Genomic DNA, 17,990 nt, shown 5'->3' with positions numbered 1-17,990 from the left:
TTTTCTTCTTTTTTTTTTTTTGGGTGCAAGTTTGTTTTCCATCGATCAGCAGAAGAAGAAGGAAACATTTCTTGTCTAGCTCTCGGTCGTTAGCGCACACGGGCAGTGGAAAGAGATTCCTTAACATGATCACTCAGGACGCTGATTGGCTGCGACAATCAAACTGTGAGATAATTGAAAGGCGGGAGCGGAAGATTTTTCTCGCTCTCTGCCTGAACTAGCCACTGTTTTGGAGCGGAGCTGGCCTAGAAACTCAGACAGAAGAAAAGACCCCCCCCCCCACTTCCCCGCTTCCCTTCACAAAGCTTCCTCACAACCCCTCTTTCCTTTGCTCCCTCTCTCGCTCCGTCTCCCTCTCACTGACAGCTCCTGGTGGGCTCCTTTTTTTCTTTCTTCCTGTCTGCTCCCTCGCTCCCCTCACATCCGTCCTCTGGGTCTCTGCCTCTCTCTTCTCCCTCTGAGGATTCCTATCCCCGACGGACTCTTTCAACACTTAACTTCACAGTAAACTCTTCCTTCTTTTAACCCCGCCGCCATCCCGCCCCTTCGAGTCTTCATCCAATTAACCGCCTCATCTCTGACACCCCAGACCCGCATCAGACAGACCCTTGGCTCCAGAGGAGTCCTTGTTCTCCCACCAATGCACTCTGCACTCTGTCTGCAGGATTCGTGCTCAGCGAAGCGCGTATGTGTGTGCTCCATAGGCTTCTCCGCTGAGCGCGTTGTTGGCACTGAAGCGTGCTCGTGGGCTTTGAGGAGCGGCTGCTCTGTGAACCAGCAGCACAACACTCTCTAGACTCTGCAGCTATCAATAGTCACGGTTCATTGCCGCAGGAACCGCACTCTCTATGGATTCTGGATATTCAATCAAGCCACCGGTAATTCCTAAGAGTCTCTACGTCTTTGCTGTCGAGTGGAGTAGTTGTCCGGTGGACTTTGAGTCAAGTGGACTTTGTTTGGGGGAAGCGTCCTGAGTGATGACTTCTTCCTCTCTCCCCCTGGCTGTGGTCGTCTCCCGAGGGACACGCAAACAGACAGACAGACCAAACGAGCATTTCCAATCCAGGCCGCGCGCATGCGCCTCCCCGCCATGGAGGTCATCCTCAACCTGGTAACTGCTGACACCTCTCCACTTCCTGCTCCCACAACTGTGAGTCTCCTCCTGGTCATCACTTGTGTTTAGAGGTTTTGACTCATTTTATTCACTTCAATGATTCATACTAATGTCATGAATCCAGTACACGTATATCATGTGGCTACTCACCTGTTTAAAGTGTTGTTCTGTGTTCTGGAACTAAAGACGGTGCTGTATTGAAAGCATTAAAGGTGTTTCAGAACCTTTAATGCCACGAAATCTGGTAGGAGACCAATCTCTTGGTGCGAAAAGGATTTTGTCTTGAAATCATAGGGATTGAAAGTCTTTGTTATGATAGAGGGGCCCAAGAAAAGCCTGTTTTTATTTTTGTTTTTTTTAACTCTTTCTCTCCAGACCTGCACTCTGTGTGTGTGTGGTGGGGGGGGGGGGGGGGTTGTGTATGATTAGTAGCTTGTGTTGTGCTTTGTGCTAATTCATGGGTGAATGTGTTGAGTAAACTGCCACTTGTCACATGGAGTTATGTCATTTTCTATATCTGGTGAATGGGGCTTGTTGTTGCCACATTGGATCCCCTTAAGGGGAAACAAAAAAAGACATTTAAAACTAAGTCTTTTGTTTGAATTTCAGCGCTGCTTGATTTAGCACGCCTGTGTGGGAACTGAACACATGAGGAAATGAGAAGGGGTCGGCAGGAAAATAATAGTTCAGGGTTAAAGATGGAAGAGATTTGTCACATGTACTGATGTTTTCGATAACTAAATAACCCTAAATAACCCCCCATGGAGGCACATGCACTTCACTGCATGCTCACTTTGCTCTACTACCACACACCATGAACTGGTTTTATCTGTTTGATAAAAGACATCAGGATCGCTACGTAATGCCAATTTCTGCTATGACAACCGCTTTCTGATTGACTGCAGGGTTAAAGATCGAACCGACTAATCAGGAGTGTGAAGTTCAGTCCGTCCCAGATGATTGGCTTCGATGCCTCCCGAGTGATAAGGTCCGAGAGATACACCAGGTATAAATGGAGAGCGGACAGCTGTAAAATGAATAATCACTGTATACAGGTGGATGGGTCACAGACGTCATTCAGGCGCAGCACTAAGCGTACACCTCCCAACCCCGACTCTAGCGTCCACCATGGATCCGAGGTCCCGTCGCTCGAGGATATTACACGCTGTAGATAAGCAAGGTTGGAGGACCAGCACACCCAGCCAGCCTGCTGCTGCTGGTGAAACCCTGATGTGCTCTACCTTCTTCCATACTTCAGAGAAGGCTGTAATAGGAGAGGTGTAGAGCAGAGCAGATCTCCCAGAAAGAATCCTCAAGTTGTAGTGTCACTCTTGCATCTTTGGCACAAGAAACACAAGCTGACATCACAGGAATGCGAGGCGTAACGACCAACAAGGTACTGCACTTTTGCACTTTTGGGCATACAAATTGAGCTTCACCATATAGAGCATGACAGTTGTTTGTTTTTGCGTAAAAGAAAATAGTGTAACTAGACCAACAATGTTTGTATTCAAAACAATCTCAGCTCAGTGCTGTGGTTTATGCCTGCCGTGTTTACACTAAATACTGTATTTAAGAGCATTATATAAGCTGTAAGTCTTAAACAGGGAGGTGTTTGTTTCATTCTTAAACATGTGGTGTACAATTCTTCATCTTTTAACAATAAGCAGCAGTCAATGGGGTTCAAATTCCCCTCGCCCTGAACATTTACTGGACCTGGACTCAGCTGACGTAACAACAAATACATTCAACAGGACTTAAAGGAGGCGTAAACGAGGGGGGGGGACATGTCTGAAGCTATGGGGTTGCAAAGAAACGAGAACTGATAAGTTGGCCAAAAATATATCGGACAGACTCTGACAGCATCAGCCCACTTCCTGCTCTATGACCTACATTGAGCGGGCAGGAATTTGAGGCACACGTGTGTCTGCGAGTGATCGAGATGGGGCAGTACAAGATGTTCTGGTTGCGTGCCTGATGCATATCTGACGACATTAGCCCCGTAATGCTTTCTAAATGCCTGCTTGTGTGAGACGTATGGGCCGCAGGTCTGAGTGTTTAGGTCTGGCTTCTCCCAGGCACCTTACCTTACCTGACTTACCTTGGATCCAAGGTAAGTCAGGGCCGCCCCTCTCACTAGCTGTACTTGGATCAGAGGCTGTTGCACAACCCGGTCCACCAGCAGGCGGACCCAGTTTCTTTCGGACAGGGGTGGGGTGAGAACAGACTCCTTCCTGTGTGACTGCGGTGGGGGATAGGTCCTTTTTTGTTTTCCTTTCTTACTGATAGTCTAATGAGAGTGGGATCAGGCACCCCCCCCAATTACAAACACACACACACACACTCAGCTTCCCTCATTAGGCTACACCAGCTCCAGTGATGCAGTGCCTGTCGCTTCTTGCTTCAGCGGCTCAGCTTGGCTCTGTTAACACTTGCAAATTAGCCTAATCCTTCAGCTCGCCATCTTTAATTACGTGCACGGTTAGCCGCGGAAAAACTCGACCATTCGGGGACGACGCTGATCTCGCAGGCAGTGTGTTCACTCTCTTATCTGTGGCATCAGAACGCTGGGGATGACCGTGTGTGCTGGCAGTATACAAAATGAGATCATAAATGTGCAGTTAGCGGTCATAAAGAAGGTAAGCTGTAAAACAAGGTACACCCTCGTAAAACCACATGACTGAGCATCTGTGTGGGTCCTCTGCTGAGAGAGGATTTCTTTTTGATCAGTGAGAGGCCGTTGATTTGGTGCCAGTGTTCACAGATCACTCGGCCTTCTTATCACAATGTCAAAGAGCTCTATCTACTCTGTATTGCAGGCTGTACTCCAGTCCAAAGGGTGCTGCTGACTTGTCCTTTGCCCTCTTTATCTACCGTATTCCTTTAGTCAGAGGGCACACATTTTTAATTATTCAGATAATGGAGTCATCTGTAAGACCATGAGCAAACTGGGAAACCTTCACGGTTACCCCCATGGAGTGCTCATATGGATGAAACGAGCACTTAATTCATGCTCGCCCCCCCCCATGAAGCTATTAATACTGTTTTGTTTATAGCCGAGAGCAGACCAGGTGCCGCTGTGAAACGTCCCCTCGTAGTTCTTTCTCTCTTTGCCGGCCCAGCAGGCTGTTCTAGTTCTCTGATTGACTCGATCGCCTCGGCTGCCCGTCAAGAGGATTTGATCAAGTATAGACTTACAGTGCACTCAACAGTAGTTGGGTTAATTGACTCGTGGCCTTCTTCTGTTAAACGCTGTCGTACAGTGATCAAATTGATGCAAAAACATTTCATTTCTTAAGCCCAATAGCCTTAAATTTGGATGAGTTGCCGAATCACGTGTTCCCTCTACTCAAAGGAGTGTGTGTGTGTGTGTGTGTGTGTGTGTATAGGTGTGTGTGTGTGTGTGTGTGTGTGTGTTTTGTGTGTAGGTGTGTGCGTGTGTGTGTGTGTGTGTATTGTGCTGTCAGACTGGTTTTTCTTGCCCTCTCTATTGGCAGACCCAGACAGAGAGGCTAGGAGCTGATGTAGTCTCACATCAGAGGCACGTCCGCCCTGTCGCCTCTTGTTTAGCATGATTAAAGGATTCCACTTCACACATTAACTCTGATTGTCACTCCTCCCTTTAATCATTTAATGCATTATTCTTCAATGTATTGTAAAGCAAGCGTTCTCTTTTGTGGCGCCTGTATGAGATACTGATCAGCAGTCTGGTGTTGCTCATTCTTCCACGTAGTTCACTCGTTTGTTTGTTTGTTGTTAAAAGATCTATTATGAATGACAGTCTCTGGAACAACGCAAACCACCATGGTTTATGATTCATGCATTTATGTTTAAGTAGTTGTGGTTGGTTTGAGTAGAGCTTAAAGGGACAGTTCACCCCAAAACAAAAGAAATACCTATGTTTCCTCTTATCTGTATTGCTGTTAATCATTCTAGATTGTTTTGGTGGGAGTTGCCTAGTTTTTGGAGATATCGGCCATGGAGATGTCTGCCTTCTCTCTAATATAATGGAACAATATGATTCTTTAATTCTACCTTAAACGGCTCACAACAAGTTTGTGGATTATCTTGATGTACCTTATCTTAGTCTTGATTGGTTTTATTTATGTGTAAACTTGTAACGTATTTTGTATGTACAAGTAACAATAGCTGTTAAGTACATGGAGTAAATACTGTCACATTTACTCCATGAAATATCAAGTAGCTTGTGTATAAAATACTTAAATAGTTAAGTACAACTATCCCTCATTGTACTTAATTACAGTACTAGTGTATTATTCTAATAGTATTAGTGATAGACAGAGCAGTTAGTAATGCCGGTTCTTAAGAGTTGTCGCTTTATTCTTATTTGTCTGAATGTTGTTGAAATGCTATTTCTGCTCCCGGTGAGGGTGATTGACGGCTGCCTGCCGTGCAGCTCACAGGATGATGTCATCCCTCAGCTCTGAGGGGAGGAGGAAGGGGCGGGGCTTCGAGCTCTGCCCGGTTTACTGAGTTTCAGGTGCGCTTCAACTTTCACAACAAGCCCGGAGAGCTGGAGCCACAGCAGCCCGGCGGAACTCCCCGAGGAACCGGCGCGGATTTTATTTAGTTATCTATTGAACTTCAACAAAGCGCGAGGACACGGATGAAAACACTCAGTCTCTTTACTTTGAGGGGAAAATGCACTGGGAACAGTTCCTCCGTTTGACCAATGGAAAGGTGAGCGGCTTTCAGCGCGTGTTGCTCTGTGAAGAGGAGTTATTTATAAATAGATTTTAAAAAGCTAGTTTGGTCATTTGTGTTTACTTTATAAAGTCTGTCAGAGGGACTGTTTAATCTGGAGGTTTGGTTTTCCTCCCGGATGCTCTGTGGTTTGTGTCATCAGTTAGTCATGCAGGTTATGTATTAGTGGCCTGTTCTGAGTGGTGCAAGGTGAATAACTGTCTCCGTGGTCCTTCATGGCTTTTGTGTTTGTTTTTATCTGGGTGGCTTGTGAGCCCCCGCAGTGTGCTGTGAAGTTCAGCTGCTTATTTTTTGTATGAGAAGAATATTCTAGGAGAATATTTTGATCACAGTCCCCGATGCATCATCAGCTCCAGTGTCAGTGTTCTGTGTATTCGTCCCCAGAGACATCTGTGGACAAGAGTCACATTTGTGATTGAAGGTGCTGTCGCTTCATAATCTTCTCAGGGAGGGTTGATGTAGATTAAGAAACACAGGAAAACCTCCCGTTTAGTTTATTTGTTCTTTACACAAATGCTCTGTGGCTTATTGACAAAATCAGGTCAGTGTCTGAACAACCGGACAAATATTCTTAATCTGTGAAACTACTGTGAACAAAAATCTAATATCCTGTCAGTCTTGTCCTTTATCGTAGCTCCCTGAACAAATGGAAGTAGAGATTAGGCTGATGCTCTTTCAACCAAAGAAAAAGAGACCTGCTGGCAGCTGTGGATTCACACTTATTGACAAGTGTTGAGTTGTGTGTGGATGTACTGACAAGTTTCTTTTTCCACTTTCTTTTCTGTGTAAACGAATTTAAAAACTGACATCATGCATCTTCCTCCAGCTGACCGCGAGTTGCCTTTTCAATCGTCTCATTTTGCCTCTTTTTTGGCGACGGGCTGTAGACATGCAGAAGCCTTTTTTTTTTTTTTTTTTTGCCCCCGTCAGCAAAATTACATCCTCAATATGCAACTCACACTTTTTCTTCCCTTTTTTATTTTCCTCTTCGATCCCTCCTTTCACCCTCTTGACGCTTTACCTCCCCCCCCCCCCCCCCCCCCCCCCATCATCCCTTCTCCCTCTTGCAACTCTCAGATCGACCGTCTGGAGGTGAGCGGGCTCGGCCCAACACCCCTGGCTGTGTCGTGCGGGGCGGACGGTTCGTTCCCGGGAGGCGAGGACGCCACCCCCGACCCTCAGCGCACAAAGCAGGCGATCGCCCAGCTGCAGCAGAAAATCCTCAAGCTCACCGAGCAGATCAAGATCGAGCAGACGGCAAGGGACGACAACGTCGCCGAGTACCTCAAACTGGCCAACAATGCTGACAAGCAGCAAAGCACACGCATCAAGCAGGTGAGAAGAGGAGCTCCATGAAACTATTCATGTGTCTACTAATCTAGTCTTGGATTCTATTTTTAACAGGCTTATGTGACAATCAGTGCATTAACCCTAAACCTGTTGATTCATGTTGTTTGTCCCTAGGGGGAGGGAGGGAACTTGTACTACATGTATTAAAGTGGAGTGGGTTATTGCAGTGTAATGCTTGTTCCCCTCACTAATCAAAACCCGTTCTGTGGCTGTCAGGTTTTCGAGAAAAAGAACCAGAAGTCGGCGCTGAGCATCCAGCAGCTGCAGAGGAAACTGGAGCACTACCACCGGAAGCTGCGGGAAGTGGAGCACAACGGGATCCCGCGCCAGCCCAAGGATGTCCTGCGGGACATGCAGCAGGGCCTGAAGGACGTCGGAGCCAAAGTCACCGGCTTCAGCGAAGGCGTGGTGGACAGCGTGAAGGGAGGCCTCTCCAGCATCTCCCAGGCCACCCACTCCGCCGCGGGGGCCGTCGTCTCCAAGCCCCGGGAGATCGCGTCGCTGATTCGCAACAAATTCGGCAGCGCCGACAACATCCCCTCGCTCAAAGACTCTCTGGACGACCCCTCGGTGGAGGAAGGCGTGACGGGGGCCGGCAGTCGTTCGCTGGGCAACGCCGGGCACCACCTCCAGCCGAGTCCCAGGTACGGCAGCGAGGACGACTGCTCCAGCGCCACGTCGGGCTCGGCTGGGGCCAACAGCACCACAGGGGCCCCCGGAGGTCCCCCGAGTTCCAGGGGCAACACGCTGGAGAGGAGCCAGAGCTCCGGCCTGGACATGCTGCTGCAGGAGGTGCAGGAGCTGAGGGAGGGCCAGACGAGGCTGGAGGAGAACCTCGACAGTTTGAAGAGCCACTATCAGAGAGACTACACGGTTGTTATGGAAGCACTGCAGGAGGAACGCTTCAGGTACATGGAGAAGAACTACAAGAGTGTGTCATACGCTCCTAAAGCACTTCCTGTTTAGTACAGGAAATCCTCTAAAAATCTAACTGTGTGTAATCAGAAAGAACTATTCTTTTTGGAAACGCACACTAAAACACTGATCATTCATATCTCTGTGCTGCTGTTGACGCATCATCTCGGGCAAAACTCTCCCTTTTCCTGAGCAGTTTTATCAAAGCTGTAGATAAAAACAAAACGTTGACCTCCTTTACATAAACATAAAGCATAAAGGTGCTGCTCTTGTACTCGGCCTCAAAGCGTACGTATCCCGCATAACCAGTACTATTACAACAGCTAACTCTTGCTTTGACAACTTGCTTTCACGTTTACACTGATAGAAATGTCACTAGCTTCTGTCAGAAGTGACAGACACACCTGCACACAGCTCCTCTCAGTGCTTTGATCTTTAAGATCTCTGGTGGTGTCCCGGCTCTGCATATCTCGTCTCCGGCTCAGACGTCTCTGTGCAGCTCTTGTTTTGGGTTTGTCTGTGGGCAGTTGGTTTATAAAAACAACACACACACTCACTCACACACTCACATTCCTCCAGAATGTCCTGACAAGAGGGCACAAAGATAAAGAGGGCAGGACAATGGAGGGGGGGGGATGTAGTGAGCAGCTTACATAGCAAAAGAAACACGAGCATTTTTCTCCCTAAAATGTCCAGAGCCGTCTGCGTTTGTCCTCTAAGACCAAAATAATAGCGACCAGAACAGAACGACCACTAAGGAGCTTTTTTCAGCCTCCTGAGAATAATCATTCATAAAGTCATGTGTCTGAATAGCTATTCAGGGATGAATCCATCGTTTCCATTACTAACAACAGCCTAAAATATGAGTGATGAACATAGAGCTGACATGATTAACAGAAAACAAGTCTGCAACAGTTTTGATGATTAATTAAGTATTTTTCTTATTTAAAATCAAAGAAATTAATTTGTTCCAGTTTTGTTAATACGTCTTGGTTTTCATAGTCTTCTATAATAATTACTGAACACTTTTGTGTTTTGAAGACGTGACGTTCCCCTTTCTCTGACATGTAATAGACCAAAAAAACAATCGATTAATCAAGAATATTTATCGTACCGACCTAAAATATTCAGTAAAAATCAGTTGAAAAGGAAACAAACTCAGACAAACATACATGGATTTAGTCTAAAGTCTATTCTTGTCCTATGCCGTCCATCCTGCCAAAACACACAGCAGTTAGATCGCTCTCCTCCTGCTGGGTGCCTCCCACTGGCCTCTCTCACTCTGCTGACTCTCTCTGATTGGCCAGTTGGATCGGCAGATGAGTAAGCATGCTCTAATCTTGTCAGGGCGAGTCATCCGTTCAGTCGGGTGCCGTGTGGTCAGATGTCCTCAGGGTCTGTTTCTGCTAATTCCTGCTTCTTTGTCTAAGCTAATTATGCCACAGACTCTCATGTATGTGTGTGTGTGTGTGTGTGTGTGTGTGTGTGCGTGTGTGTGTGTGTGTGTGTGTGTGTGTGTGTGTGTGTGTGTGTGTGTGTGTGTGTGTGTGTGTGTGTGTGTGTGTGTGTGTGTGTGTGTGTGTGTGTGTGTGTGTGTGTGTGTGTGTGTGTGTGTGTGTGTGTGTGTTCAGGTGTGAACGCCTGGAGGAGCAGCTGAACGACTTGACAGAACTCCACCAGAACGAGATCCTCAACCTGAAGCAGGAGCTGGCCAGCATGGAGGAGAAGATCGCCTACCAGTCCAACGAGAGAGCCCGAGACATACAGGTCTGTCCTCCAGGCTGACGTCCACAAGCACGTGTCACAAATATATTAACGGCTCCCAAAAATCAGTTCAGTCCAAATCATTGTCATTTAAATTGGCTGCTTGAAAAACCAGTCTGCCGTACAAATGGAGTGTCAGAAAGTGATGATAAGAATGTTTAGAGGGTGAAGAGAAAGTGTTCAATTAACTGGTTCTGGTCCTCACTGCTGCTGAGTCATTGAAAGCTGTTGCGTAATTCCTGATAAACACACAAGTAACTGCATTACAATCTATACGGAGACGGCAATGCGCGAACATTTTTACTGACGCAGAAAGCCGCTAAACATGTTGTTTTTGTCCGTATGTGGTAGTTTTTATTTCCAAATGTCAGAAGTCTATTTTCACAGTGATGCTTTCACTTCCATAACGTCACCTAATGACGGTGGTGTTGTCACTAATGCCTATACTCTCTACCTCTTAGCACGCTCAACAACTGCTCCTGGATTTAACCAGCTAGCTCCCGTTAGCTGTGATTAATGTTTGAGTTTTAATCATAAGTACGGTTTATATCTGTAGTTTTCTTTCAGTATTGGTATCGTTCTATAGTCGTGTCCATTTGGAGGTCTTGCAAGGACGAGTGTTAAAGAGAGCTTAGCAGTCTTTATTTTTGCTTTTTTAAGTAGTGCTAAGCTAATTAAGTCTGCTCAGACGAGACGTAGCAGCTACAGGCATGATCTCATTTGTGCATATTGACACTGTAAACAGGAAGATGAGACGGAGAATCCAGTCTGTCCATCGTCCCCTCTGTTGTCTTCAAAACACAGACATTTCCTTGTCATTGACTCACATTACTTCTGTCCTTTCCTGTCGTCCATCACGGCTCAGGGTTTGTGTGTCTGCCTGCATGAAGTCTATTTACAGGCTAAGTTGCCCCTTGGCTGCAGTTCTTCTCCTTAAAAGCAGGGGGCGGTAGAGGTCTATGACATATACACCCTAACTCTTGTGAGGGACACCTGTGAAGTCTAATGCAACCCAAATACAACAGCTCAGACATCCATTCTGCCTTAACTAAGATACTAATATTTAGTTGTGATCAGGTATTAATTTAACTGTCAATGATTGAGGCTGTGGTGTTGAACTGGATTGCATTATACTGAGAAGTGGAACCGGCAGGAATACTAGAATCGTATTTTGATATAATGCAGTCCAGTGAAGTGGCCTCTGAGTGTGTTGTGGCTGTAGTTCTCTAGTCTCTAAGGTGACTTTGTTGACAGATTTTCCTTTTGCTTCTTCCTCTGCAGGAGGCGCTGGAGGCGTGTCAGACCCGGATCTCTAAGATGGAGCTCCAGCAGCAGCAACAGCAGGTCGTCCAGTTGGAGGGGCTGGAAAATGCCACGGCCCGGACCCTCCTGGGAAAACTCATCAATGTGCTGCTCGCCCTTATGGCCGTCCTTCTGGTCTTTGTCTCCACCGTGGCCAACTGCGTTGTCCCGCTGATGAGGACGCGCTCGCGCACGCTCACCACCCTCCTCCTCATCCTCCTGCTGGCCTTCCTGTGGAGAAACTGGGACGCCCTCTCGGGGTTCACGCACCGCGCCCTGCAGCCCCCGGGATGACCTGGTACAGAAAAGCCAGCAACGCGTTGCTTTTTTTGACACCAGGTGATGTAACTTTAGCTGCGATCGCGCAGGAAGTTTGAAGAGTGCGGTCGGCGTTAGAACGGCCAGCGCGACCGCGCACCGAACACTCAGCCGAGCACATTCGGACACGGCATCGAGCAAAAGTGGAAGAAGCGGAGTAAAGTGGAGAACACTCGTGATTGTCTTTTAGGAAGGACGAGACTGTTTACATTTCTGAAAATGAACTACTGTGTCGCTGTCCCTCAGAATGCAGCATTGTACTGTTTTTAAATCTTAGCGTTTAATCAATTGTAATGTAATTATTTCTAATAATATTATTTTTTATTGTCAGCGTTATTTTATTCAGCATCATGTAGCATTGCGCTCCTCTCTCTCTACATGACAGGAGCGTAAGTCAGGAAACTGGGCTGGCGATTTGCTCCAAAGGCCCGGTCCACCTGTAGAGACGTGCAGATGTGATACCGTGGAAGAAGAACTCTTTCCTTGCTGTGATTGGTAGATTTCAACCATGGCTGAAAAACCTTCCTGGGAGTTACTCCTTTCTTGCTGTGATGAAATTGGTTCATACAGAACACTTTTGAAGGACCGACCAGGACCTCTGAGAGTCGTGATGGCCGGAGACTGTTTGTGCTTCCTTACCATTTCTAATCGACGTGCTTTTACTTATTTCCTTTTTATTTGTTTCTATTATTAAAACAAGAAAAACTGTTTCATAAGGGAGATTATAACGGAAACACAAAGACAGAATGCAGCTTACCGTAGAAACGACACATAAACACACAGATCTGGGTATTGTTAGGCGTCTGCCAGATTTGCAGCACAGCTATACAATGCTGCATTTTGTTTTTGATTAAGAAAAATGACATAGGAACCAGTTTTGTGTTTAAATGCAATGACAAAAGGCCTTTGTCCAAGTAAAATCGATTAGCCAGGATAATTGTCTCCCACCACCCGCCATATTTGATGTGATCAGGTCAGAGAAAGAGAGACTTCTGGTGCTTATCCAGCTCCATCTCAGCTGGAACAGGAATGCTGCTGCTTTATATCCACAGTGCAAGTCGTCCCCGCTGCCATGTGAGTCAAATGCACACTGATATTGTCCTCTTCATACCTGCCTGTTATCTCCTCTGGCCGTCTTTTCTTTTTCTACGAGTACGCCGTCTCACGGTGGTGGTCACCCAGTGCCAAACCTTCGTCTACCCGGAGACCCCTGGGCCTCCAAAGGGTCTAAGCTGAGGCGAATGAAGGAGGAGGCTGCTCAGCAGGGGTTGCTTCTATTCAGATATGTCGTGAATGTCTTTCCTGAATGTCAAGGATGTATCCATTTGCGAGTGAAAAAAAATGTATTGGAGAATCTGAATCCAGATCTTCAGACGTGTGTTCCTCAGCTGGGCGTCCAGTCTTTCTCTTATACTCTCTCTTTCTCTCATCAAGTCAAGGACACAACGACGCGACCCGCTGCGTTCAATAGTTCATTGTGCAGCTGATTTCCTAACAGATAGCGAGATCATTTTTTTGAACTGTACAGCTGCACTTTAGCACACGGCTAGATAACATACAAGTCAGGCTGAGGCTCTGAGGAACCTCTCGATGGAGACTTTCAAAGGTTGTCCCTCTTCAGACAGAAGAGGAAGAGCCTCGGCGGGATACGAGGAGTTGACTCAGGTCAGGATCGCTGTCGTCCTCGTCTAAAGAAAAATCCCACAGAGGAACTTCTCTCAAACATGCAGTTAAAATGGTAGATTTCGTCGATCTGTTTCGATCTCGCCGCCGCGGCAGACAAGTTGAGAGTGAACTGACCTTTGGCCTCGCAGTAACACCTAATGATGTCGGGGTTGTGTGCTGAACCATTCCAGTGCCTTCTGATGTCCTTTTGTAAGTGTGGAATAAATAAAGTGCATTCCCGAACTAACTCATGAGTCATCGCTATTTCTTAAAAGTGACGTGTTTTAATTCATGTCTGCGTTTGTTGTTGTTGTTGTTGTTGTTGTTGGGGGTGCATGACTGCTTTTGGGCATTAATTACTGCAGGATGGGATGATGCTACACATATTTAGTGCTCTAAATCTCCTTTATAAAAGTCCCCTCATGCAGGTTCCTCATGTAGCCACTAGGTGGAGATATTTTGCTTTGGATGCCCCTTGTGCTCTCCCCCCCCCAACGTCTGTGAGAGGCTCTGTTGAGTTTGTGTGAATGGTCCTCCATATGAGGGAGGTGGAGGTCTGAACACAAGGTGTTGCACCTTATCAGGAAGGAAACAGGTTGAAGGAAACAGGTTGGGTGGGAGGCCCCTTTTAACCGCAGTCTTACTGCCAACAGTCAAAGTGCTGGGCCACCAGGGACAATATTTTCATTACACACAGGAGAGACCACGTCCCCACACACACACTTTATTCTACTCTCTCTCACACACACACACATTTAGATTAATTATGTTGAACGCCGCTTGATTGAGCAGCACCAAACCGCAGCGCTCGGTCACACCTCGCCCGGTGATATCTGATGGTGACAGCTTTGGCCCCGCACCGAGCCTTGTCCCCGCAGGACCTCGTGTGCGCGCGTCCCAACCGCGCGCGCACGGTGTTGAGGCTGTTGGTGGTTCATTCAGTGTGCTGTGCAGTTTTTGGGGAGGAAGGGGGGGGGGTGGTTCATTATGTTGCACTTTATCAGAGCGCGTTCCTCCTCTTCTATACACCGCCAGATTTTGATGCGCGTGGCTGTGCGCCAAGGTAAACACGGGGCGCACTTATCTGCCCCGCTGATAGCTGCAAGTGGCGGCGGAGAGCAGAGAGTGAGTTTAGCCCCCCAGAGGAGTCCACAGTAAATAGGCACAATCGATTGCGCACGATTTAGCATCGACTTTAATTATTGCGTGTATTCAGAGATAACACTTCTCGGGCTCGCCTGGGAACTGATTAATGCGGTGTCTGACACATCCGCGGTCATTCGTTTCTATTCAGAGATGTGAGCATATGCACACGTCATCCAGAGACAAAAAAAACTGCTAAATATTCTTGCATTTCTGAGTGTGTGTGTGTGTGTGTGTGTGTGTGGGGGTGGGGGGTGGGGTGCATGTGTTGCGCTTGAATATTTATGAGGTAAAGAGCGCAAGAAAGCTGTGTTGGATGGATTTGAATGTCAAAAACCGGAAAGGTGCGCTGATGTGCCCATCTGGTAGCACTTTCACGCTGCTTACCGAGCCGTATGTGCCCAAAACGGAGCCCTTCGGATCTGCAGAACTAATCTGGGAGCCGAGGGATGACGAGCTGCAGGAGGTGGGACGGTGACCCGTCATTAACCCCAAAGACGAGCGGAACCACGCTGGGGGGGACGGAGATTCAAGTGGCCCATCTTGAAGGAAACAGCGGGCTGCATGGTCATTACGACTTCATAGGATGAGCTCACATTATAACACACATAAGTCCATATTTAACATCTAGTAAATATTAGACCCATATTTGTTCTTGTAGTTGGATCAGAATGAAAAAAGTGGCATTCAGGTCAAATTAGCTCAAATAAGTGAGATACATTTAATAATTGTACAATTATAAATGGAGGTGGCATTAAGACTTGTCCCAGTAGAGTCCAAATGTTACCCAAATGTGTAGGCTACTTTATTAATGATTTATTAAGAAATACATTTTTTAATAAGCCGGACAAAAAAAAAAAATCACTCCAACAACTTTGATCACCTCTGTGAAGCATGACAATGTCCGGGAATTGCGCATCAACAAATCAACAAATAACTATTTGATCTCTATTGTTTAAAGACCATTTAATATATATATATATATATATATATATCAACGAGGTATATTGTGGCTCTTGTGCGCCTCGGGAGAGAGGCTGCTGAGCTGCGCGGTGGGAAGAGAGGGACAGAGGAGGCAGCCTGAAAAGGAAGCACGACTCGCTTATCGCGTCATTCTGGGTCCAGGCGTTGAGCAGGAAACAGCCTTTCCTCTCGGATTGTCGCAGTAGGAACAAACAACACAATTTTGTCTTTGCTCAATGCACCCCTCGGCACAGAACACGCGGAAGCCGGTCAGAAGGAAAAATGCCTCCTTCGATAGCGATAGCTGCTCTGCTCCTCGGCGCCCTGGCTTTGGAGACGCGCCGGAGTGCCAGCGCGCTGCACGTCCAACAGGCGTTCGCGTCTCCAAATCAGACCAATAACTTCGCGGTGGACCCGGTGTCCAGGAAGGTCTACCTGGCCACCGTTAACACCGTCTACCAGCTTAACGGGACCTTGAGCGTCGAGGTGGAGAAGAGGACCGGCCCGGTGGAGGACAACCTGTTGTGCCACGCGCCGCAGCTGCCACAGGCTCCGTGCGAGCATCCCAAATCCCTTACGGACAACCACAACAAGCTCCTGGAGCTGGACCGGGAGCAAGGGGTCGTGGTGGTGTGTGGGTCCGTGTATCAGGGCTTCTGTGAGCTCCGAAAGATGGAGAATATTTCGGAGATAGCGGTGGAGTTCCCGCACCAGGGTGAGAAGACGGTTTTCCCCAGCATGCTAAACATCGCTGCCAATCACCCGAACGCGTCCACGGTGGGGCTCATCTTCAGGAGCCACGGGGGGAACACCCGGCTCCTCGTCGGGGCCACTTACACCGGGGCCGGTACCCAGTTTTTCCCCAAGAACCACAGCAAGGAGGACCTGCGCTTTGAAAACACGCCGGAGATCGCCATCCGCTCCTTGAACATCAAGGATCTATCCCGACTGTTCACCTATGACATTAACCCTTCGGAGGACAACGTATTCAAGATCAAACAAGACGTTAAGACCAAAAACAAGCTGAACTTCGTCCACGCGTTCATGCAGAAGACTTATTCCTACATCGCCTTCAATAACGACGCGAAAATGGGCCACAAGGAGAGCCAGCCCAACAGCATCCTCGCCCGGATCTGTCTCGATACCGAGAACTCCCGAAAGCCCAGCGGGCCGGAGAGCAGGAAGCTCACGGAGTCCTACATCCAGATGCCGCTGCAGTGTGGATTTAACGGGAACATTTACAACCGGCTGCTGTCCGTTTACCCCGCGGAGATCCACGCGGACGACGGGCGGAGCTCGGAGCCGTACCTGTTCGGAGTGTTCACCAAGGCGGACAGAAAGTCCGCCCTGTGCGCGTTCAAGTTTGGAGACATCGACGAGAAGATCCGACAAGGCCGCCGGAGCTGCTCCAACTCTCCCAGCAGCGACGTCCAGGTGCTGGACAGCGTCATCCAGGGCTCCGGGGCGGCCTGCATCCAGAAGGGAAACCTGGTGGTAAGCGCTCACAGATCTCTTTTTAACACAGAAATATTACATTTGAAATGAGTGTAGTTCAGCTTCATTTGATTGTATGTGGTCGTGTTATGCAAAAATGTAAATTGTATTAAGTGACATTGGACATAAAAGTCGAATTTGACAGAAACAATTAAGTAATCGACTAATTGAGGCAATTTGTCTCTGTTTGAGTCTGTCAGTATCTTGATGATGCAGAATAAGTGACACTTTATTAACCTCACCAACAGTTCTTTTGCACTTCTTTTTATGTTATGATTTTATTTAGGATTTTTGTAAGCGTTTTTTGATTAAAAATGGACATTTCCTCATCAGACAAAGCCTGGAGATGATGAAGATTGGAGCTTGAGTGTGATTAGTAACCATAATAAACCTGCAACAGTCCTTATTTATGGAGATCCTTACATGAGTTCTGATCGACACGGTTCAACATAAACACACTCATGACTGCTGAATCTCTGCCAGTTTCCAGTTATCCTGCTTCGGCCCGAGGCTCATGACTTGGAGAGAGGATCTCCCGTGTCACGGGTAGAGGTCATGATATCTGGAGAGATGCTCCCGAGCTGCGCTGGGGGTTATGGGAAGGGTGAAACCACCCTCGCATCCAGCAGCTCCCTGTCTTATCAAATATGAAAAGAGCAAGGGGCCAAAAGACTTCTTTGTTTTCCAGTTAAACCTCAGACATATGTCTCTTTTTTTCTTTTTTCCCGGAGTGTGTGCTGGTAACTATAAACGAACCACAATATTAGTGAATAAAAGGGCGGCTTTGTAGTCAACACATGGCTGAATGTTATCTTGTTTTTAGGCTTTCCACTCGCATACAAAACAGAACATTTGCCCTGAAGGAAACTTTCCGTTTATACCGAGCACGCTTTGCAACCGTGTCACAGGAATGCCTTCAAAATTCCATCTTTTTCCACTGTGGTTGTTCTGACAGACGTAGCTGAGGTCAAAGGAGGCTGTGCCGTGTGACCACTGTGCTGTCAGGTCAGGAAGTTGCCCTCCACGCTGGCACTGCCTTGTCGTCTGTGGCCCCGGGGGCCACTTCTCCCGTGACCAGTTTTTCTGAATACTATCTCAATTGGCCGTCTTGAAATAGACAGAACAGCTCAGTTCAAAGTGGTTGTAGAGGGGATTACTTTTTTTTTTCTCTCTTGCTGTAATGTTGGTCAGTTAGTCATTTAGAAACAGCGTGATTGTGTGAAATTATCTTTGGCTT

The 17,990-nt window shown here is 47.4% G+C and overlaps 2 protein-coding genes across 7 annotated transcripts in view; both read left to right on the top strand.

Moving 5' to 3' along the window:
- The window catches only part of tmcc1a (transmembrane and coiled-coil domain family 1a), a 40,500-nt gene extending 27,100 nt beyond the window's left edge, over positions 1 to 13,400 (top strand). For all 6 annotated transcript variants that reach the window (XM_076100100.1, XM_076100118.1, XM_076100128.1 and 3 more), the window contains exons 5-8: positions 6,917 to 7,174; positions 7,406 to 8,097; positions 9,736 to 9,871; positions 11,150 to 13,400. In XM_076100100.1, the coding sequence (XP_075956215.1) occupies positions 6,917 to 7,174; positions 7,406 to 8,097; positions 9,736 to 9,871; positions 11,150 to 11,464 (1,401 nt within the window). In that variant the 3' untranslated portion in view covers positions 11,465 to 13,400. The remainder of the gene's footprint in view (positions 1 to 6,916; positions 7,175 to 7,405; positions 8,098 to 9,735; positions 9,872 to 11,149) is intronic.
- A 2,043-nt stretch (positions 13,401 to 15,443) lies between these two features.
- plxnd1 (plexin D1) overlaps positions 15,444 to 17,990 on the top strand; it is a 61,317-nt gene continuing 58,770 nt past the window's right edge. Inside the window, exon 1 of the mRNA XM_076100076.1 lies at positions 15,444 to 16,753. Coding sequence (XP_075956191.1) covers positions 15,542 to 16,753 — 1,212 coding nt within the window. The 5' untranslated portion in view covers positions 15,444 to 15,541. The remainder of the gene's footprint in view (positions 16,754 to 17,990) is intronic.

Source organism: Anarhichas minor, unplaced genomic scaffold, assembly GCF_050575085.1.
Source record: "Anarhichas minor isolate MPS153535 unplaced genomic scaffold, ASM5057508v1 ptg000003l, whole genome shotgun sequence".
NCBI lineage: Eukaryota > Metazoa > Chordata > Actinopteri > Perciformes > Anarhichadidae > Anarhichas > Anarhichas minor.
This window is presented reverse-complemented; position numbering and strand designations above follow the sequence as displayed.